The sequence below is a fragment of the Nesoenas mayeri genome (genome assembly GCF_963082525.1).
Source record: "Nesoenas mayeri genome assembly, chromosome: 3".
In the NCBI taxonomy this organism is placed as follows: Eukaryota; Metazoa; Chordata; class Aves; order Columbiformes; family Columbidae; genus Nesoenas; species Nesoenas mayeri.
In genome coordinates, this window is record NC_137544.1 from 113,042,643 (window position 1) to 113,065,058 (window position 22,416).

The following is a 22,416-nucleotide window of genomic DNA, read 5'->3' on the forward strand; positions in this document are numbered from 1 at the left end:
GATACTGGGCTACAGATAAGATTAAGTCTGTCACTGTCCTGGCATCCAGCATTTGCAGCCTGGAGTGGAAAATTCGAGGAAAGGAGTACATTTGGACAAGGAGTATCATTAAGAGACAAATTTGGATGCTTTCCATCTGTGTGTACTGCTTGACCCACCAGCTATAGTCGAAGGTGGTTAAAAAAAACCCCAAAACAAAACTCTTGTTGTTTGTTTTGCTAAAAATTATCTCGGCTGCATTAAAAAGGGGCTTTTATTAAGACTTCTGCTCTCTAAATACCATTCATAAAACAGTGATGAGAGAATATGATGGAAAGCTACATTTTTCTCTCTGTCACTTTGATTTCTTTGTTACTGCTAAAACGACTGCTCTGACTCATATTTTGCATAGTTATTTTTACCTTTTCAAATGTTCCTTAACTGTTCATATTACCCTGGGCGAATCCCCCAGGGATAATTTTCATTTGCATGCAGACTTTGATGGTGTTATTAAGCAATCACTTTCTGTACTAAGTCATTATTAAAAGTAATACCACAGAGCCTCAAAAACACATTAATGGTGCCAAACAATCCGCATTTCAGCACTAGATTTATGGGAAGGGAAAAGCATTGGGTCTCATACCGTTCGGTGGATGCTGCTCTGTAGTGCTGTAGCAGCAGCAGCAGGCGTGATCAGAAAATACCAGAGCCAGATTCAGAGTCCTTATCTCTTGTGAGCTTTACTCGTTCAAATGCCTTCTTTTTTTGTTGTTTTTTAACCTGTCTGCTTCCTACCTATTTCTTATCCCCCCCTCCTCCCCTTGGATTTGCTCTTTTCCTCTGGCCTTGGCAAGAAAGCCTGTCTGCAGTCTTCCAGTATACGCAAGCTGGGCTGGTTCTGGGAAGGAGGGTCAGCCTTCCCATCTGTAATCACTGTTTTATGGCTTTCACTCGAGGTGTTAATGCAGATCAAATGGAAAACACTCCAGCGAGAGCGTTACAGCTTCTCGCGCTGCCTCGCGTACGGGTCCCAATCGTTAATTCTGATTATAAGACCTGAAGGTAATTCTGTTTGCTTTCCTAATGCATTGCAGCTCTCCCGGTGGTCCGACGTCTCTTTTTTCCAATTCCCATCTTAATCAATTGTTTGCAAATAATTAAGCTTTTAAGAGATAATGGTAGGAGCTAATGTACACAACAAAGTAAAGGTCTCAAGTCACTGTTTAGGGAACAGTGGTACAATTTGCTTTGATATCCCAAAGTGATCCAGAGTGATAGGTGGACTGGCCAACTGGAGTCAGTGTGTTGTTTTTAGCCATGCACTTCCATATATACGTATATATCTTTATTTCATGAAATCACAGAATATCTCAAGTTGAAAGGGACCTCTAAGGATTATCAAGTCCAACACCCTGCTCATCGCAGAACTACCTAAAACTAAACCATTTAACTGGAATATGTATATTTATGTATATATGTGTATTTTATACACACAAGTAAAATATACATATATGCAAATATATATAAACATACCTCTGTGCATATGTCTTTATCCCTTTAAACAACTCTTAGAAAGCTATTGGAAGGCACCTGTCATTCTCACGCGGTTGAACTAAAGACCAACAGCAACAGTTTCAACTGAATTTCCTATTTCTTCATAAAATGGCAGTTCTCAGGGTTTCCCCTTTTCTCTCTGTTGCAATGTGATGTCTGCCTTTGCCTGTAGCACAGGCCTTCCTAGCCCTGTGGGTGGGAATGCAACAAGGCTTTGAATGTTTTTATAGCAGCCTAGCCTGTGGCATGCTGATTCTTTGTCAAGTCATTTTTATTATTTTTTTTGGGGGGGGGGGGGGGGTTGCCTACAAAGGAACAACTCGTACGATCCACATAAAGCTTATATAATAAGGATGCCCAGCGTTTAAGGCATTTTAAACCGCACTGAATCATAGTTAAAAAGCCTGCCGCATTATGAACCTTTAGCTAAGAGGGATTAGCTACATGAAGTCCTGACTGTCATGTGATTATGGCAATTATAGATTTATCATGAAATTAAAAGTTTATGCTGTGCTAGGCTATGAAGGAAAAATCAGATGACCTTAAACATACCACAATTCGAGGAATTTGGGGGTTGGGATTTTTGATGCAATTATTTTTACAGTGACTTTATTATTTTGATGGCTAATTTTATCCAGTCTTGTCTATTTGGAAAAAAAAGTCCAGAACAATTGAAAATTGCTTAATGGAGACAGAGTTCTCAATTCCAATAGCTAGAGGCTTTCTAGTAATTATTGCTTGCTGCATGAAATTAGACACAGTTTGTTCAATTACTTAAAATTAGATCACATGTAAGGTGGCAAAGCGAAATAAGAAAAAAAAGAATAATTTTGTCTTTGCTTGATAGCAAAGTAATGGAATGGGAAGTAAGCTATAAAGCTGAAAATGTTACAGATCATCTATGTAGGGTTTTTCTTTTAAGAGATGCAAAATATTATGTTCAGATAGATGGACATAAGTCAAGTGTGACTGTGTTGTGGATGAATGTGTGTATAATGTGGACAATAAAATTCATGCTATATTTTTGCGTGTGTAAAATGCAAATTACCCATTTAAAAAATAAGTAAAATCCCCTTCTCTGTGTCCTCCACATTGCAATTCTGGAGCTGTTTTCTATACATGGAGAAAATACAGGGGGTAGTTTACAGGTGTCCAGGTTATCTGTGGGCTTACTGTCAAGAAAACAGTATTTTAAAAGAATGGCAAGTCCCCACCATTTTTGGGGGGGAAAAAAGAACTAAGCAAACTACTTTTGGAGCTGGTGGCCATGGCACTGGTCTTTGAAATGGGCACGTTGGGCAAGGGGAAGTTACCAGAGTTACAACAAACCCCCCTATTTGGTAAAATGAAGTGAGGCAGCCATGTAACACAGCTATTAGATGTCAGATTATGCTGTTTACAAGAATATATAAAATCTGCTAAATAGTTACGATACCAATAACATTGCGGAATTTTATGAGGTTTTAAATTCTTACACTTTACAAGGTTTCAGTTTACATCTTGTGTAATATCAGGCTGAAGATTACATCCAAAGAATATGGGAATGTTTCAGGGGGAAAAAAAAAAAAGGGCTATGTGTATAACAGTGACAACCAACTGCTAAAGGGGTTGTTGGCATAGGTCTAACCAGTTGTACCAAATTATCTTTACTGAAACGTTATTAAGAACCTTGCAGGAGACCAGATCTGAATCCCATGGGTACTGAGACTTGGGTGTCCAGGTTAGGAGCTGAGCCAGATCTTTAAAACAGAGTTTTGCCTGGGAATTGTTATGTTTGCAATATTTAGCCATTTCCTTTTGGGACAGTGGCATTTTTACATGGGGAGAAAGGACAGAAACGATATTGCTAATGTCATTTCCAAATTTCAGACTTGGATGTGGTTTTTGCTGTTGATTTATTAAGCAATGTGTATTCATGCAAAAGCAAATTTTCTGAGAAAGCAATCAAGTTCTCACAAGAAACTTATGATTTAATTTTAACATTATCTTCAATTAAACCAGTATTTATTTTCTGTCTCTTAGGATTAGTGCAGCCCAGCTATGTTAATGTCAGGCAAAAATGTGCTGATCATTGACCTTGTGTTGGCCTGTGTTCAAAACCCAGGCATTTGTTTATGTTGGGGATGCTGATCTTATTTGCAAATGATTTTGGGGCACTGGCAAGATTTGTCTTCACTATCTCAGAAAACATCAGCTTGTTTTATTTTTACAGCAAAGTGCTTTATCACATTCTTTATTGTTCTGTGAAATACATTAAAAAAAACCAAGTGATCTGACTCTTAATTGGTCATTTGAGACAAGTGCAAAAACTTCCAGCTAATGCAACAAATATCCTTCTTGAGTATCAAGGTACTGCCAGTATCCTAAGCAGTTATTTCTCCACTTCACTAATCTTTATAATTGGCTTGTCTTTTACTGCCATTAATTAAGTGATGTAGTAGCCCATTAATAATTATAAACGAGTGACACACCTCAGCATTTTCACCTTTCAATAATAGATGTTGTGCTTCTGGGGGTTTTTTGTGTTTTGTTTGGTCTTTTTTTTTAATTAAAAAAAAAATAGGCCCAAAAAAGCATTGTTTTAAATGTATATATTTATTTTGGTGTCTTGTAGCACCCTTACCCTTCAGAAGAACAGAAAAAGCAGTTGGCACAAGACACAGGGCTCACTATACTTCAAGTGAACAATTGGTAAGTAATTTTCCTTAGTGTTTCTATACGGCCGCTGGCACCCTCCGGCTAATGCTTTGCATTTTTGAGGACACACCTTGCTGTTATCTGCTCCCCCCCTCAGCAGTTTATTGATGCAAAAGTGATATCGCTGTGGGAGTGGTTTCAATTATGGGAACTCAGAGGTGTTCTATTGCGGAAAACACGTGATATTTATTTTCCCATCACTTTTTCAGTGAGCAGATTTCAGTGTATTTGTATTTGGGTACCAACCCCACTTCTGACTGAGGAAGTGTCTTCTGCAATAGAAAGCCACATCCATTTTGAGAACTTTGGTCTTGGAAGAAGTTGAGATGTTGGGTGAAAAAAAGGGGCAGTTGGCCCCATTTCTGCAGATTGTATTGTTGATTTGGGCTGCTGTCATGCTTTTTTTGATGTTGTTAGTGGGAGTTTTCCTTTTGACTGATGTCCTCTCTCTTTATGGGTTTAAAAAGTGCAATTTTTGAAGTCTTGAATGAACTTTGAGGACAATCTGGTTCGTAGCTGCTGAAGTACAGTGGAGCGGTTTTATTTGTTCAGCTAAGCGTTGCTGGAACCCCTGATCTGTTGCACTAGGGATTTGTTTGAAGGAAATCAGGATCTGTGCTATTTCTGCAGAGGATTTGGGATTGCTAACTGTCCAGGGCATGGTGAAGGCAACCAGTGAAAGTTACTCATAATTTAAGTATAAAAACACAACAGCAAACTCTTTAAAAAAAGTTTGATTTATTACCCTTTGTTACTGCATCAAAATGCAGGTTCCTCCCACTATTCCAGAACAAGTGTCATACTTGAAGTGTATTGCAATCTAATACCTTGTAAAACTAAGTGTATCTAATTAATTGTCCCAATATTTTTAGATTAGTGTTTATGATAGGAAACCTTATCCTCTTTGAAGTAATACCCAGAAAATGGCCAAGGCAAATGGTGAGCCTGCTGGCGAAAAGAGAGGGAGGAATGCCAGTTTGCAGACAAAAGTGGTTTTTTTCTGTTCAATAAGTGTCAGAGATTAATATTACTGAAGCTCTGATTACATGGCCTAATCCATTTTAGTGAATGAATTTGGTCTTGATGTCCATTGCACCTACATTAACAAACCCTCCTCTCTCAGAGAGAGTAGGAGCCTATGGGAGAGATTTCAGATATATTAAACCCCATTACAGAAAATGTAATTTCTGTCAATATAATCCCATGTATTCTTCAATTTAGTACTTTAGAGATAACAAGCTACTTACAATATATTTGCCTTTGGAGGATTAATTTACAAAGTGCACTATCTGGGAGACGCAGGCGGGCTCACATAAGCATAGCTTGTAAGGGTTATCAATTTCTGTGACCCCCACAGCAGCTCTGGGAGATCAATTTTTTGAAGCCCTTTAAGACACTGAATAAAAGGAAAATACCAAATACTTAGTCTATGCGAAGTATGCTTGCAAGATACTTACTTTAAAATGGAGGAATAAAAGGCGCTAAACATAAAATATGTGTTATAAAGAAACGTAACCTGTGGTATTTTGGCTCAGCCAGGAATAATTAGTGTTTGTTTCAGCTTTACGTCCTCCAACGTTCATCCAGGTGATACCCCAATTTATATGGTTGTCCCTCAGTTTAACGATAGGTGCTTTGGCCAGTCGAGAAGCTGTGCATGTTCGTCAGGGGTCTTATTTAATGATGGGAGGAGCGAGCGTGTGCTGTTTCCGAGGGGTCTGGGAGCATAGGGTTCGGTGTGGGCAACTACGTCAGTTTAGGATGTTCCATTGAAGAAAATTTTTGAGATGATGAACGTGGGATGCTTTGAACTAAAGCTGGTGGAATTTTGCCCAAGTGGCTTCACAGGGTGTTTTCTGTACCCATCTTGCCTCGAGTTTGAGGAGTTTATACTTTGGCTTTGTGTCAGATGTGTTTTTATAAGTTCCTTATGTGCAAGGAAAAAAAAAGTAGGTCAAAATACATTATAACTGAAGTCTTGTGGATGTAGGGCAGGCTTCCTCTGCTTGAGCTAGTTTGGTAATTCTGCTGTGGTGTTACAATTGTATAAATTATTGAGGCAATTCCCCTTCCCAGCCCAGTGAGGATTTAACACTGTAGAGCCGGTCAGGGCTTTTCTAAATAACAGATATCTGAATGTGGTGGGCAGAGATGCCAAAATAGGGTAATTCAGCCCCTGCTTTTTGTCATGGATGCTAAGGAATGAGGAGGCTGTGAGGCCGTGGCTGAGTGTGCAGGTTGCACACACACACACACTCGGGCATCCTTAGGGAACATCCAGCTGTGCCATGAGTGATGAGCTACTTATCCCTTCCCAAATCTGGGGATGTGAGCAACCCTCTCCCAGCATTTTCCTCCATCCCTTTTCTTCTAAGTCAGTGTGCAGGAGAAGAAACTCTTTTTGCCTAAATCGTTTGCTGCAGGGAAGAGCTAATGTATCATTTCTGGTTAACTTTTCCTTCCTTTAAGAGGCCTCATAAGTCATTCAGCCACGACTTGCAAAAAATTTTGCCTTCCTCCTCAGATTCTTCCAAACTTGTTAACACACATGTACATTTTTGTATTAATGATGAGTCATTGTAAATCACTGTTGCAGAGATTAAATAAAATGCTGAAGGGCAAGCTGGGTGCAGATCAGTCATAAATTATTGGCAGCAACACAGCATGTGGGAATACATGAAATGTGCATGAAAAACATAAACTCATGTCTGGTAGCATGGTCGTTAGCCCAGACTGGGAATGCTGGATTTTCTGGATGGAATTTGAAGTTTGCCACAGAGCAGTCAGTGAAGAGAGCATTTGTTTTCTGCAGATTGAAAGCATTTGAACAGATTTTTTTGTCATATTTTGAATGCCTTTACAGTATGTGCTGGTTGCATACTTCAGTTCTCTGCCATAGCGAAAAACACCATGCTTTTCACATACGGTCTGCCCGGTGTTTGGGCTCCCCAGGCTGATGCACACAATTCCTATTGATGGCTGAGGAGTCACAGGAGTGGGGTGATGATGCGAGATGTGCCAGAAAACGTATCAGTGGTAGGGCACGTCTTTAAAAATACCACAGTTTTAACTTGACCTTTTTCCTTGGGTTATTTTGTTGTGGTTTTTTTAAAGTAATGAAATAGTCCACACAGAAGATTTTTTTCTGTTTTTTTCACACGCAACGGTTTTCCTTGCAAATCACCAACATTCTCTGATAGGACCATCTTTTTGCCACGGTGGGATGTTTCTATTGTGGGAAGAGGGAGCCCTTACCCTGTTGCAAAAAGCAAAAATCTGTGGCAGGTAAGAAGGTAGCAGAGTTCAAGACGTCTTTAGCCTAGATGAACCCTTCAGGTTTCTGTCTTGTTGGTTGTTTAACCTCGCAGCAGTTTAGGATTCGAAGCATGGTGATGTGAACTAGAAGGGGCACTTGTATGATTTTGATAACATTGCATATATGGACACTGAAGGGACCTGACCAAGTGCAGGTTAATAAGGTGCTTTTCCCCTGTGATAAAAACCGTGACTGAAATACCCAGGAGGTGTGATACAATCACTTCTTACCTCAGCTGAGAGCCAGCCAGGCAATATTGAACCATCTATACAGTTTTCTTGTTGACTACGTCCCAGCTGAATCTCTTCCCGTTAAGAACTAACGGTAAATAATTAGTGGTGGTGCTCTACCAAGAAGAGAGAGCAATTCTCATCAAACGCTGCATTAGGTGTCAGATGCTTGTTTATGTTTTGGGAAAGTCTAGGTACACACAGACAAATGTTTGTGTACTTGTAGAATGATGTGCCTGTATAACCTTTCTGTATGCACATATCCATATGTGACTATCTCTCTACACAGAAGTGCATACAACTGCATTATAATGATCTTAAACATTCAAATTCTTAATGCTCAAGCCTTTTATTAGGTGCTTCCATTTTGCTTTTCCCAAAGTACCCTTGTGTTATCTAGGGCACAGACCAGACAATGATGGAGCAGCTAGTCAATATTTTATCTTATGCTCATTCTTCAGTGCTTCGTTTGTTGAGTTGTATTCAAACCGTGCTTGAAAATTGAATTAATAATTACTGCTAGGCTTTCCAATGGCACTTACTGCTGTAACACCCAAGTCCTCCCCTGACCTCCACTTGCCTGTATGTGCATACAAGGTTGTTGGTCTGCATGATGCTTTTACAGCTCCCTGCAAAGAGAAAATAGGGTTGTCCTGGTTCACAGGTGAAGAACTGAGGTTCAGGGAGGTCCAGGTCTAGCACAACCACCATTTTCAGTGGAAAATCTCTTGGTTTTAGTGCCTTGAAGTCTTACATTGCCAACCTCCGGTGTTGGGTAGCGAGAAGAGATGCGAGAAATCAGTAACTGCTGGTGAAAAGTTTGGTTTTGATGATTTACGCAGTAGCTCCCAAGCAGTTGAAGGCTGAAGCAGTAGAGCTGAATTCTCTTCTCCAGTGCAGTGTTCAGCTGCTTCAACCAGGACTGCTTTGCTTTTCTTGCCATTTGCTGCTTTACTCACTCAACTTTGATGAAGTTTATTTCCTGGAGAAATGAATTTTTCTACCTTATAGTGCCCATCATTGAGCTGGATGAGGCATTGGACCCTATCAAAAATTGTACTGTGAGATGGTAACTAAACTGTCTGTTTATAAAGCAGTTTAAAGAATAGGGTGCAAGCAGCTCTACTGATACAGTTTCCTAACTCTTGAGTTCTTGATTTTATGACCTGGGCTTCTTTAAATGTCACTTTTGTGTATAATTTTCTAGGCTTGAGAAAAAAAAAAACAAACAATCCCAACCAAACACACTGGAAAAAATGAACAAATAATGTAAATTTCCCTAATCTCATTCTTGGAGACAGCTGAAGTTATTTTGCTGAAACTTTGTAAGGACTAACTTTAAAAAAGGCTCTGAGACCAACCTGAAGATGAATGTGAAAAATCTGAGATGGGTTTGTGATAGACAGACCAGACCACTTTACTGTGTGTAGTAGCAGAGCCACTTGAGGGCATAGACACCCAGAAATACTTTTAGCCCCATCACAGCTCCTCTCCAGCAGGAAATTTTCTCATACCTCTGTTTCTTTGCTCTGTAGTTGCATGGGGCAGGGGATGAAGCGCTTTGCCGTGGCATGGGTGGCATGGCGGGGATGGGATGATTTTGCACTTCTCATGGGGGATTGCACCCCAGAACCCAGCAATGAATGGGGAACACCACAGCGAGGGGTGTCCTTCCTGTCTGCTTGCAGGTCTTACTTGGCCTGGCTTGCAGATGGTGGGGTTAGAGATGGAGCAGATGGGGGAATGCAAATTGGGAGTTGCAGATGGGGGCATGTGGGGGGAAGATGCTCATGGGGCAGATGGGAGATGCAAATGGAGGGCTGCAGATGGGGGGCCGCTGATGGGGTGGATGGAGGGATGCAGATGGGGACGGACACTCATGGGGCAGGTGGAAGGATGGAGATAGGGCAGATGTGGGATGCTGATGGGGCGTATGGGAGAATACAGATGGGGGCAGATGCAGAAAACCCCTGCCCGCCCCTCCGCAGACGTGGAGGGGAAGGAGGAGCAGCTGCATGGCTCTCCACCTTGCCACCTTTTACAAAATAGTCCCAGGCTGTTTTCCAGCTGAGATATTTTATTTTTTTTTTACCATAGCATGCCTGGGGTTTAGCGCATATAAAGCACACCTGAAACACCCCAAAATCCGAGTAATAATGTCCTCTGATTCTCATTCTTTAAGCCCCACACCAGCCCCTTGGTGGGCATGGACAGGCTCCTTCATGGGGCTGAGTGTTAAGCATCGACTTCAGCTTCGCTCAGTTCCTTCGCTGAGGGTGATACTCACCCCGAGCAAAAGGCCAGCACATGACCAGCACTCCGCTTTAGTCCCACTTGAGCACTATTTTTAGGGTGTAATTGGGGGAGGAGATGGGCAGGGAGGGAGCATAGCAAAAGCAGGTGCTGGTCCTACACGTAGAGCTGGATTTTCACCCCTGCTGCTCTACCAGATCACAGGCTACAAAAACCAGGCAAGCTGTTCCGTTTGCTGCTTTGCAGAGCATGTTGCACTCAAGGGTTTTTAGTCCTAGGCAAGTAAAAGATCTGCTTGTTTTCAGATGTATCTATTACTGCTTTTGTTGCAGTAAACAGATTAAATGAGAAAAGGTCAAGATGCAATTTGAATCTGTGTAAGAACATAACAAATACTTTTCTCAGTAATCAGATACAGTAAATACAAGTACTTATTTACTTGTAAATCTTAAAACATTCACAAATTATCCTCTCAGCTTCAGCAATACAAACTTAACCATCGGATTTTGGAAACTATTTACTTTTCTTCTTTATGTGATTCAAGAATATGTATACGTATGTTATTTAAACACTGTTTTATTAATGGGAATACATGGAGAAACAGGAGAAAATTGAAATAAGAAAGAATGTATGTTTCAGGTTTAACAAGTATATATTGTTTGCTATTCCAGTGTAAAATAAGACAGTAGGTGTGTGCGACAAGAAAATCATCCACGCTTTCCCGCCCTCCACCTCAAACACAAACCCCCAAGAAAACTGTTGTAAAAAGCATCTCGCTGGGTGAATTGTTATACTCTTCGAGCAATTTGGAATACGTGCGATAAATTAGCTGTTCTAAAAGTACCATGTGCTGGGCTTTTCAAGTAGATTTTTACATTTATGTTTTCACTAAGTCTCAGCTAATTGTTATACCTTTCACCCCGAATGCCAATTGTAATAATAATATTACATCTGCAGTCTATTTCTCTGTTCTTAAATTACAGCAATCAGGAATACTCACTAGGTAAAATCCTGTATAGTTACTCATAAGAAAATATTGAAATCAGACGAAAAAATGTTTAGCTTGCATATTGCCTCAGACAGCCCTGGATTGCTGCCAGGCAGCCAAGGTATTATTAGAAAAGCTGAGCAAATAGCTTGCAGGGGGAAGAGTTGTGAATTTAGAGCCATCAGGTACTCTTGTATCACCAGATTTTAGGCTGGTATTTTTTTTTAGTTCAGTAAAGCCATTTAAAAATACAGCGCAGTAGCTTAAACATGCTGGATTTGGTTTCGGTGAGCGGATCTAAGGAGTAGCGATGCGGTTTTGGCACAAAACACGGGTGTTTTTCCAAAGGAGGCAGATGCTCAGAAGAAGTGGATAAAGAGGTTTTTTGGGGCAAAGCTGCTCTCGGCCTGCAGGACTTCAGGTGGAGCAGAGGAAGGTGTTCACCTGGTAGTCTCCACTCTCCTCAAACTGCCCCAAAACAGGGGTCACCCCATCCAGGAGCACCAAGGGAGGATGTTTCCCCTAACCACTGCTCTGACATCCCTTGGGTTCAGGCCAGGCAAAACCAGCAGAGGAAACACCATTTATTTCAAGAGCAAACGCAGGATCGTTTTGCATGAACTGACAGACTAATTAGTGGCACCCTGAGCACTGAGCAAATAAAGTATCTGGTGTTATTTTATTCACACAGATGCTTCTTTGAGAGGGAGAAAGGTTGGTTCCCACTGCAGAGCATCATACGGTGTGCATGGGTTTTACCTTCTTGACTAACAAAAGGTGCTCATCACTCAAGAAGTTAATACACAGCCAAAAATATCCTGTTTTCCCTTGGGCCTTACATCCTGCGCTGGGGTGGTTTTGTTCCTGACAAACTTTTTTTTAGTCGATGCATTAATATTCTGTAATGAATGCTCTGTCAGGTGTCAGGGAGATAAGATGAAAAGGCACAATGCAAACATGCAAACATTCTCTGCTTGCTCTTTTCTCTACTCCTTTGCTGTGCAGGATCAGGGCAGGGACCAGGTTGCTACTTTTTATTTTAAAAGGGTGAGATTCAGGTGTGCATTGTCTCAAACAGTTTGGCTTTATAAAAACGCATCCAGGACGCTATTGTATTGTGGGAATTCTGTGTTGCAAGCAAGTAGAGGGCTCTGTGCCATCTCCTGTAAATAAAATTCTCATGGCTTGGTTTCTCTTTAGTGAGAGAGATGCTTCTGTCAGGAAAAATACCCTCAATATATATTAAAAAAATAAATAAAAATATATACCTTCAATATATCTATTTAAAAAGAGAGAGAGAGAGAAGAGGAGAGTAATGGTTTGTCATTGCTTTGCAAGTCAGGTTTTGGTCTATTCTTGTCATAGCTATCTGAAGTGTGTTTACATATAGTTTGCCTTTCTGGTATTTTGTGCTTGCACAGACCTGATCTCCACCTATTTTGTGTCAACAGTTGCTGAGGTTGCTGTAGAGCGATTAACCGTCGCAAACTGAAACGCCAACACGGGGAGAAAGGTGCCCTCGGAGACCCTCTCTCGCACTTACATCAGGCACTAGCTCCGGGCTGCACCTGCATAAAACAAACTGCCTGCTTAAAAAGTCAGCCTGAAATATTAAATATGGGGCAAATGTTGCCTCCTTCTCGGCTAAAACAATTTTCTCTTCTCAAAAAATGAAACACAGCCAGAGGCACAGGGCGAGGACGGGCGTGCGTTTTGCCCTGCCTGCCCTGAAATGGGTTTGGTGTAAATGATGTATGGGTGGCTTTACCAGCGATAGAGCCAACGAGGCTTCTGCTTTTTATTTTACTTTTGAAAAAGGAAAAAAAGGCAGCAGATGCTGCTGAAAAAATATTGCTTCCACAGTTCTTCAACGAAATCTAGGTCATGTAACAGTTTCATGGGTTATTCTTTTTCTTGCCCTGTAGTCCTTGTGGCTTTTTTGGCTAATGATAAAGTACGAGAGCAATTGCTCCTTTTTCATTCAGATTTGTCCCAGAGACGTCTGACTTGTCACTTGGTTTATAAAGGTGGTTTGTACCATCTGGGGGGCTGATCCCTAAGCTTCCTATGTCACGTAGTCTCACAAATTCTTTTTATCTTTGACATTCCTCTGACCTCCCTCAGTGTGTTTTGTTTGCCTTGTTTTCTGAGCGTGTCTTTTCTTCTGCCCTGAATAAAACGCCGTCAGGAGTAGGATTATAAGCAAAATTAATTACTTCACTTAATGGGAAATTATGTTTAGATAAAGTAGATTACAAAGTAGGTTATTAGTAGTGGTTAGAAAACAATGTTTTGAAGTAGGATGTCTTGGGGGGAGTTTGTCCAGAAGTGTGGGGTTGTGTTTCAGGTTGGCTGTGACTCAGAGTTGTATCTTTTGTGGTTTCTGAAAAAAAAGAAATAATTTGAAACCAGTTTTGCAGGTGCCCACATCACACAAAATACACCAACGCGCTCATGTTTGCTGTCTCGGAAGTGGTAGGGAGGACTCAACCACAGGAATCACAGCTTCCCTCCTCCATCCTGAACCAGTGTCTCAGGGTATAGACCAGAGCGATGTCAAAGACTAATTCACATACAAATCACAAGGTGTTCATTTTGTTTTCTCTTTGGGAGCTCTGGGGGTGTTTTCTCCCAGAGACATTTGTTAAGGCTTTCGGTTTGGCCATCCTGGATCCGCTTCTCCATGTCCTGCAGGCTGGAGGAATGGTGTGTGGTGACAGGGTACAGAGTTACTCCAAACTCCTTAAGTGGCCTTCTGGAGATGTGGAGGGTGAGGAGATCCATTCAGGAGCACAGACACGGCATTTCTCGTATCCTTAAGTGAGCGGGAGCATGCTTAAACCAGTGCCAGATGTGAGAGCAGCCCCTCTGGTTTCGCTTGGGCTGGAGGACCAGGCACAGCTTCCAGCTCCCATGCTCTGTGCATTATAGGTAGGAATGAACAGGGGAAAACTGTTTGGACAAGGCTCCTAACTTGATGTATGGAAAAAGCCTTTTGGACCTCAAAGGGGGAACTTCTGTGTTTAGACCACTTGTGCAGCAGGAGAAAGCTGGGAGATCGTACAGGCACTTCTCACAAACGCTACATTCCTTTAAATAGGAGGTTATGCTGGACTGACAGAGGACAAGGAGTTGCTGGTAGAGAAAGGAGTGTTTTCAAGGAAATAGCAAGTATTTCGCTATCAATTCTCACCCATTCCCAGCACAAACCCTGCCATGGAGTGAGACTCGGGTTGTTGATTTGAAGTGATTTGAAGCTGCTGGGTTGCCCTGATGGTGCGCACCAGAGCAGGACCTGGGTTACAAAGTCCAGACATGCTCTCCTGAAGGTGCAGGTGGAAAGCTGAGAGTCAGAACCCCCTCAGTCCTGGAGAAAAGCCCGATCCGGGAGATGTGTGTCGCAGTCTGGGATGCTCTCAAAGCTTGCAGAGAGATTGCGCACCCCCTGCCACGACCGTTTGAGAGGTCCTGGGGATTGTGGCGTCTGTTTTTGTCTGTACATCAAAGCACGTACATCTCTATCCCTGCAAATACAGTGCACTGGATGGCACTGAGATGAATTGCTCTGCAAGTCTGCAGTGGAAAAACAACTACACAGCGTCAGTCCTTGGGCATTTTTTGTAGGAGGCAAGATTTTGGCTGGTAGCATGTTGTGTACCCAACTGCAGTGTTGTTTTGGGGTCCAGTGCTGTCCCAGGAGGGAGTTAGAGCAGCCTTTAAGTGCTGCTCTACTAGATGAATCCTTGCCATATTCCTTAAAGGCTAATTGTGGCACACGGAGATCAGCGGACTACAGCTGCGCTGGGATTTGGGAGCAGGGAAGAGACGGGAGGTCAGCTCCGCTGGCGCTTTGCCATGTAAAGATTTCCCCTTACATCATCTGGCTGCCGAGGGCGAGTTTACATCTGCTTTAAACCCCCGGGGAACTGCGGTGTCAGGGAATGAGGTTGCTGCGAGCCCTCCCTGGCACAGCCGAGACCCCCGGAACGGCCTCTGCGGGGAGACGTCTGGGTGCTGGACCCGATTTTTCGCTGGAAACTTTCCATGTTGGCTGAGCTTTTTGGAGGACTGAGTGGGATTTGTGGATGGGAGGGGAGGAGGAGGAGGAGGAGAGCGTACCAGAAAGGCCAACAGCAGCTCAGCTGTGATGTGGGAGGGCACTGGAGATGGGCAGAGCAGGGAGGAGCATCTTCAGGGAGTCCTTCCCGGGGCTTGTTGACTCTTCACTCCTCCCTAGCAAGTCCTTCCCTTGTTTTTCATTCAAAACTAGCTGAATAAATACAAATAGGCTTTAGTTCCATCCTGCTAGGGAACAGGAAAAATTGTGCAAGATGGGAAAAGTGTTCCCTGCCCAGCTTTCTTCTAGAAAGACCAATCGAGCAGCCACCAGCTGTGTTTCCTCTGCAGAGATGGCTCTAAGGGAGCGTTTGGGCCAGGGAGAGAGTGGGGCCAGGAGCTCATGGGTCATACCTCGGTGGAAAGCTATCGGCTGTGCCTTCTGCACCGAGAGCACGAGCTACCTCTGGGCTCACTGCCACCCCGAGGCGGTCACTGAAGCTGCGTGGTGTCCCACGGGGCTGGCAGCAGGGTGCTCCACCAAATCTGGTCCGTTTATTTGGAGGCAGGAGGCATCCCGTGGTGATTTGAGAAGAACGCACGGTATGGAGCAGGAGGGGAAGCGGGGCTTAAGAGGTTGGGAGAAGAGCAAGCACAGGAGGTGGCCAAAGGTGGAGCTGGCGCACATTGGGCCGACCAAATGTAGGGCATAGCCGGCTCTCTTACAAGGAGAGCATACGTGATCCCATCTCTCTGCTTTCTATTTTTGTACTTGATATGCTTGTTACATTAGCAGGACTGGCTTGCGAGAGATTCAATAGCACTCTCGCACTTTAAAGCAACTTTTCTGAATGCACAACATGAGTCCATCGGTGGGGTCACATAGTAATGCTTGAAGTCAGATGCTATTTTTAAAACTAAATTGCAGAACCACACATGGCTTTCATTAGTGCTTTACATCAAATTTGTCAGCTAATTAGTGGTTTTTCATCACTGGTTTTTGCATAGTATTTTATTTGTTCACTCTTCAATATTGTCTTGCGACACCCCCAGCCTTAAATACAGTTCCTGGTGCTGCCAGTGGAGGAGGGAGGGAGAGGAGAGGAGAACTTTCAGGAGACCTTCCCCACCCCCTGATGGATGGACTCTCTGCATTTGGAGTATATTCCAATATTACGTGTCTGGAGTGGGCGGTTAGCAGCCCGTGTACTCTCTTCCCTCCCTACCTCTACTTAGTGTTGTAAATGATGTATTGCAGTCCTGAACTGTCTTCGGTTCGGAGGAGAAACCAAGAAAAGTTGCCAAACATGACTTCATGAGGTTTGACTTTAAATTGAACAAAGTTTCTTGAGTGTCTTGGATGTTTTTTTTCTTTACAAATAAAGGGAGTACAGAGAGCATGGATTGCTAATGACTGGTAGTTACGGATCATTAAGCACACTAACTGACTTCAGGATCAGAACTTTCTAATAACGGCAGTAAGCACTCTTTTAACATTTATTTCTCATTTTAGGGACACAGAGATGCGATTACCATTCAAAAGTCTGCAGTTATTTTTTTCTGTTCATAATTAGAGCGGGAGCTTGCTATTTTTAAGGCTGTTTTTAAAACATTTTAAAGTATTCAGTGAAATAATTCCTAGGGTTTTTTCTTTTCTTTAACTGACTCCTTTAAAAAGGTCTGGAAAACAAATACACAGGAAAAAAATGAAAATATGTTAAAGTAAGGAATAAAGCAGTTACTGAAGTGTAATAATCCCAGTTTATAGCACACTTTCCATTTAAATTGTTTTTATTAGAGATAAACCTGTTAAGCGTTGAGGAATTAAGTGCTGAATAGAGAAGGTTGTTTCGCTGCTGCATAAATGAAAGATCCCAGTATGCAGAAAAGAGTACGGCTAGTTTTACAAGTGAATTATTTGCCAGTTTGAAGGGCTCTGGTTACTTTGGCACCTGTTATAAAAAAATGAGGATTTGTTTGTTGTCAAGAGGGACACTGTTCTTTTCAGAGGGGCAGGAGAGATTTTAGCAGTGAGGTTTGTAGGTACTGTGGGGTTTCTCATTGTTCTTACGCCTGGTTTGCTAGAAGGAGCTCAAGGAGAAAACGAGGCAGAGTGATTTTGGGGAATTTCTTGGCACCGCTAGTGATACACAGACTTCTGGCATGTGGCGCTTTGGGACGATATTCAGAAGGAGCAGCCTGCAACTCCAAGTATCAAAAGTCGGTAATGGTGTGAAACTCTCCTCCTTTGGGAGGGCGGGGGGGGAGAGAGGAAAATTCAATATACCACAAAGTCTCAGCATCTTCTTTCAGACAGCTGGTCCTGGAAAATTTCATTCAAAGATCGCAAATTGGAAGTCCCCACGATCGCTCTGGCGATTCTTGAGCAAAGGTGACTTTGGAAATTTGTGACAGCGGAGGAAGGTCTTGTTTTATTCACTCAACTGAAGTGAAATACAAGGGGAAGGGAGAAAGAACAGATCTGTGCAGAAAATGTCATTCCGGCTGTAACCTGAGCCGTAGCGAACTGTGCCTTTCGGAGGGTTTGGTGACCCTCCGAAAATCCTTGCTCTCTGGCTGCTATTATTGTAGCCAATTTCCAAATAAAATAAGTCTTTTGTCATCACCAGCCGTGCTGCCTCTCGCTGAGAAGAAACAAAACTTGTGCCTGGCAGCCAGGGCGGCCAAGCTGAAGGTCAGAGTGCAGAGGCGGATTGCTGCATCCCCGGGGCCGGGGCTGGATCTCACCCGTGGGACCGGCGTGCACCAACCGGGGGACAGCCAGTGACCTCCGGAGACACACCCCGGGCAACAAGCCTAAGAGAAAACATCCTAGGAAAATGCAAATTGGAGAAAGAGAGGGTTTCCTCCTGCTCTTTAGCAGTAATGCAGGTGGATTAGCTGTTTTTTTCTTGCTTCTTTTGGGACATCGTGGAAAGCGCAATCTTGTGTATCCAAAAGGGCAAGGAAAAGTTAACTTGAAAAAAATAATAAATACTTTAAACTCCTGTGTTTGCCCAACTGTTCAAATGTTTCCTCCATGCCAGATCCTTCCCCTTGCAGAAAAAAACAAAAAATAAAAGAAAATAAAGACTGCAACCCAAAGCATCTTTTTGCAGATTTCTCAGCTCTACTTGGGCAGGGAAATGGGAGCAGCTTGTGCACTGAGAGATCTCACGTTGTTTGTGGTGCTGTTGATTCTGCTCTTTGATGGAAAGCAAAAGCAAAGCAAAATCCCTCCCATATCAAAGCAAAGGTACCAGTGCATAGAGCATAGAGCACTGGTGTGGGGAAAAATACTTTCTGCAAGCCTTTGAGCCTGTGAGGGTCTTTACTCACATGGGTAACGTTATTTGGCCATCTTAATCATTAACTTCAGTTTTATACTGGGTTGTAGTCTGACAATACTCCATTTGAGTAGCACTTAATATGCAAATATCTTTTTTAGGTCCTGATTCCTCTGAACTTTTGAAAACAAGGTGATTCAGGGTTTCTTTCTCTTAAAATAGGTGAATGTGAACACACAGGAAAAGGGGCAGTAAGATTTTTCCTGTTAGCTTTTCTCTTCCATGATTTCTGCTGGTGGTACATCAGCCTAGTACTTTGGAAATTCAAAGAGTGATCAAAAGATCCTGGCCCTTCTATCAAAGAAAAAAACAGAGTATGAAGAAATTGTCCCCCCATGTCTGTATATTTCTGCAGCAACAGCTAATTCGCTTGCAAGGAGCTCTCAAATGTGATTTATAAATGTAACAGCGCTGCATTGTGCTCTTTCAAGGCAAGCCACATTAAGAGTTTTAATCTGATGGGTTCTTACGAATTCCAAGTTTGGGATGCAGGAAGAAACTTTAAAGTGAATACTTTCTTTTTTTTAATGCATAGTGGTTTGGAGTCTACTATAATGCAAAGTAAAGCGTTCTGTTACAAAGGCAGGGAGGATGGGACAGAAGGTTAAAGGGCATCCTGGAAACAAACAGCTGGACCAGTTTATTTAAACAGATACAAGGATGGGGAGCTGACCTCCGTTTGACTTCTAGTGGGAGGAGCGAGAATGTCATTTTATTACTTTACCCAGAAGGAAAATGTTCTTGCGTCTGAATTCCCCCTGAAGACATCCAAACACTGGGCTGTTTGGCAGAATTGCTACTTATAGAAAATACTTATATGAACGCGTAGGAAGAAGATAACTGCTAAGTACCTGTGTGTAAAATGTTCTTAAAGCAGACATCCCAAGCGGTAGCGTGGGGCAAACAGGTGAGAATATGTTTTACTGTAGGCCCATCTTGTGGATAATTATTGGTAAATTCTAGCTATATAGCTTGTTATTATGAGACTGCCCTTCTTATTAAAAGTGCTTTTAGTTTGGAGGAGAAGGAAGAGAAAGTTGTGAAGTTGGCGTGCGTGTGTGCTTAATTTTGCTCAGGGTTTCTTTGAGGTAAAAGCTGTTGGCAAATGAAGGTTTCGGTGACCAGCCAATCTCACGGCTTACACAAAATGTCTGAAAATACAAATAAGAAATGCCTTCCTGACACACTAACAGGTCCTGGCAATCAGGCAAGAGAATGATGGAATAAACACAGCAAGATCCTGCCAGGCTTGCAGAAAGAAATGGCTGGAGCGCTAGGGGTTTGTGGTGCTGTTTTACTTAGGAGAGTTACTGTGAAAATTGTTTTCTGCAAATGCAGATTACAGATATTAAACAATTTTCTAATTGGTCATGGAGCTAAGGCAGCTAATGGGGGAAAAAAGCAGATTTTTTTTAATTGCTTATTTCGCATGGTGTTTGTGCTACACCTGTGCTTATAATGAGAAAGAAGAATTAGTCTAACCTTCTGCTCACATGATTCTAATTTTCATGGTTTGTACAAGATAATGATAAACTGATTTGCAACACTGTTTGCTGGAGTTAAGATGGGGGGTTTTATTGGAAATATGTACAAAAATTGATCCAATACTGTTGCTGACAAAACGTGACCTAGTTCAGATGTAACATTTCCAGATCGGCACCTGGAACTGGTGCCTTTGAGCCCATTTTGTTAAGACAGGTTGGATTAGGACTCAACATCTTGATTAATTTTTTGAGAGTTTAGGGAGTGGGGAGTCAGTCGAGAATGGGAGATAGTAGGAGACCAAAATCTCTGTGCTGGTCTTCAATGAGGGCAAAACAAACAGCACAGGGCGGTGGTTTGTGATCCTTCTCCTCGCTGGCGTAAGGGAAGGGTGGGCAAAGCTGATTCCCGCAGGAATGTCCTGGTGGCTTTATCTCCGTGGTAGGAGAGCTCCTGCTAAGCTACCCCAAGCAAAGGCAACAAAAACAAGCACCATATAGCCCTTTGTAGACTTTCCCATTGCGTTTCACAAGCACGGTGTGGTTACACACGTGCTCACACTTCTTCCTTTACTTGTAAATATTAAGGCATACGTGGTTTTATTATTGTTTTTCTCTCTCGTAAAGAATGTAAAGTCTGTTTATGAGGCTTCACCGTGATTAAATCTTCATGGAGATGTTTTCCAAATGTTTTTTAACTAAGCTTTTTGATGAGTGAAGCCGCAAGAGAAGTTCTTCTAACGCTCTTCGGACAGGTTCCCAGCCATGGTTTTGAGCCTCCTGATTGCAATGCCACAAGGACCGGGGCACTTGCGATGCCGCTCCTTCTGTTTTGCTCCAAATTATTTTGAATATTCTTTCCCCAAATAAACATTGCAAGACTGAGGCAAAGAGCTACAAAAACGCAAAGAGTAATGTTGCAGATGGCTCTTTTTAAAAACGACTGTACCTTTTTTTTTCTTCTTTACAAAGATCTGCTTTTCATTGTTTGAGGGGAATTTTCAGTAGTCCAGTAATTACAGTTTAACAAGATGTTTGCTGTAAATGGTCAGGCCTAGCTGGAGAAAACAGGATTATAAATTCAATTACTGTAAAGCTATGACCTCGCCTTGACCTCTCAGACTTTGCATAAAGAGAGGGGGGAGAAAGCCCACCAAGAAATGGCTACGAGGAATGCAGGGCTCTGAAGTCCCCAGCAGTGTGACTTAACGGTGATAAAACTCCAGACGTTCCCTCATTTGATGGGGTTCTGCCATCACAGTTCATTATCTTAATAGTGGACATTAAAAGGGAATTAGGTTTGCAAGAGGTAGGGGCAGGTTTTGATAAAAGAAGAAATGGAAAAAGAAGTCAGAGGACATAAGGCAGAAATGGGACTAATGAGGGGGAGGGAGCAGATGCCCTCACGAGCATCTCACCAGCTTCACCCTTTTTTTCGTGCCTCATTCTGAACTGAGAAGAGTGTTGCCAGTATTGTTTCCTGAAAACTCAGCTAATTCCCCTGTGAAAAGATGAAATGGAAGTGTCCGACTGTGGCAAAAAGCAGGCAAACATAAATCAGCTCAGAAACCCCAAGCTCGTGCTCTCAAAGGTCGTCGGGGTTAGAGGTTTTGCAGTATTTGCATCCCCACGCAGCCTGATGGAGAGCACCACGGCGGGGCTGGGTGGAAGTCGTCCCCTTCAATAACCGTTTGCTTTCCTCTCTTTTTCTTGCAGGTTTATTAACGCTAGAAGAAGAATAGTTCAGCCCATGATAGACCAGTCCAATCGAGCAGGCAAGTCCCCTATAGTAACCATATTCAAGTCACACAGGCGTAAACCATCCTCAAGCCATTCACCGGGAGGTCCATTACGTGGTAAATAAATGAGAAATGAATGCTGGGAATGATTGACAATTAAAGTACAACCAGCTTTGTTTCATTACAACCCTAATCATTTTAACATTATTAAAATATTGGGAGGCAAAAAAAGACATTGAAAATTTTAAAAAAAGAAACTCAAATTATCTGCTCCATGACCAGATATTCTCTACACATTTGGAATTGATGTTATTTTCATTTTATTTAGTAGTTATTTTGAGTTTTCCTTCCCAGCTCTTTCTGCTCCTGTGACCACTCCCTGGTGCATGGCTTGGTGTGGAATTGCTGTAAACTTTATTACCTGTCAAAAGGGCAAAGGGGTCAGAATCGCTTGTGGGACTCAGTAAAGTTCAAAGACATTCAATGAGGTAGAGCTTTATGTGCTTTAATAACCCAAGGCAGCTTACTTCTGAAGCCAGCTTTTAATGTACAGTTAAAACCTTGAGTTCAGGTAGTGGTACTTGTATAAGCTCCCTTTGTCCCTTGTCTCTTCTTTCTAGTAGCTGTCTTTTGGGATCACCGAGTGTTTGGAGTTTACTTCGGGGGGATTTATTATTTTAAAAAATGTTAAGTTTTCACATGCTGGTTGTGTCTGGGGTCTCGGCTCACAGCTCGGTGTGGGTATTTACCATCAAGGAATAGCCTGTTACTCCCAA

General features: G+C 42.4%; 1 protein-coding gene across 2 annotated transcripts in view; it reads left to right on the forward strand.

Moving 5' to 3' along the window:
* MEIS1 (Meis homeobox 1) overlaps positions 1 to 22,416 on the forward strand; it is a gene marked incomplete at its 3' end in the record, with an annotated part of 108,238 nt that overhangs the window by 81,718 nt on the left and 4,104 nt on the right. For both annotated transcript variants that reach the window (XM_080343090.1, XM_080343091.1), the window contains 2 exons: positions 4,148 to 4,224; positions 21,618 to 21,676. In XM_080343090.1, coding sequence (XP_080199216.1) covers positions 4,148 to 4,224; positions 21,618 to 21,676 — 136 coding nt within the window. The remainder of the gene's footprint in view (positions 1 to 4,147; positions 4,225 to 21,617; positions 21,677 to 22,416) is intronic.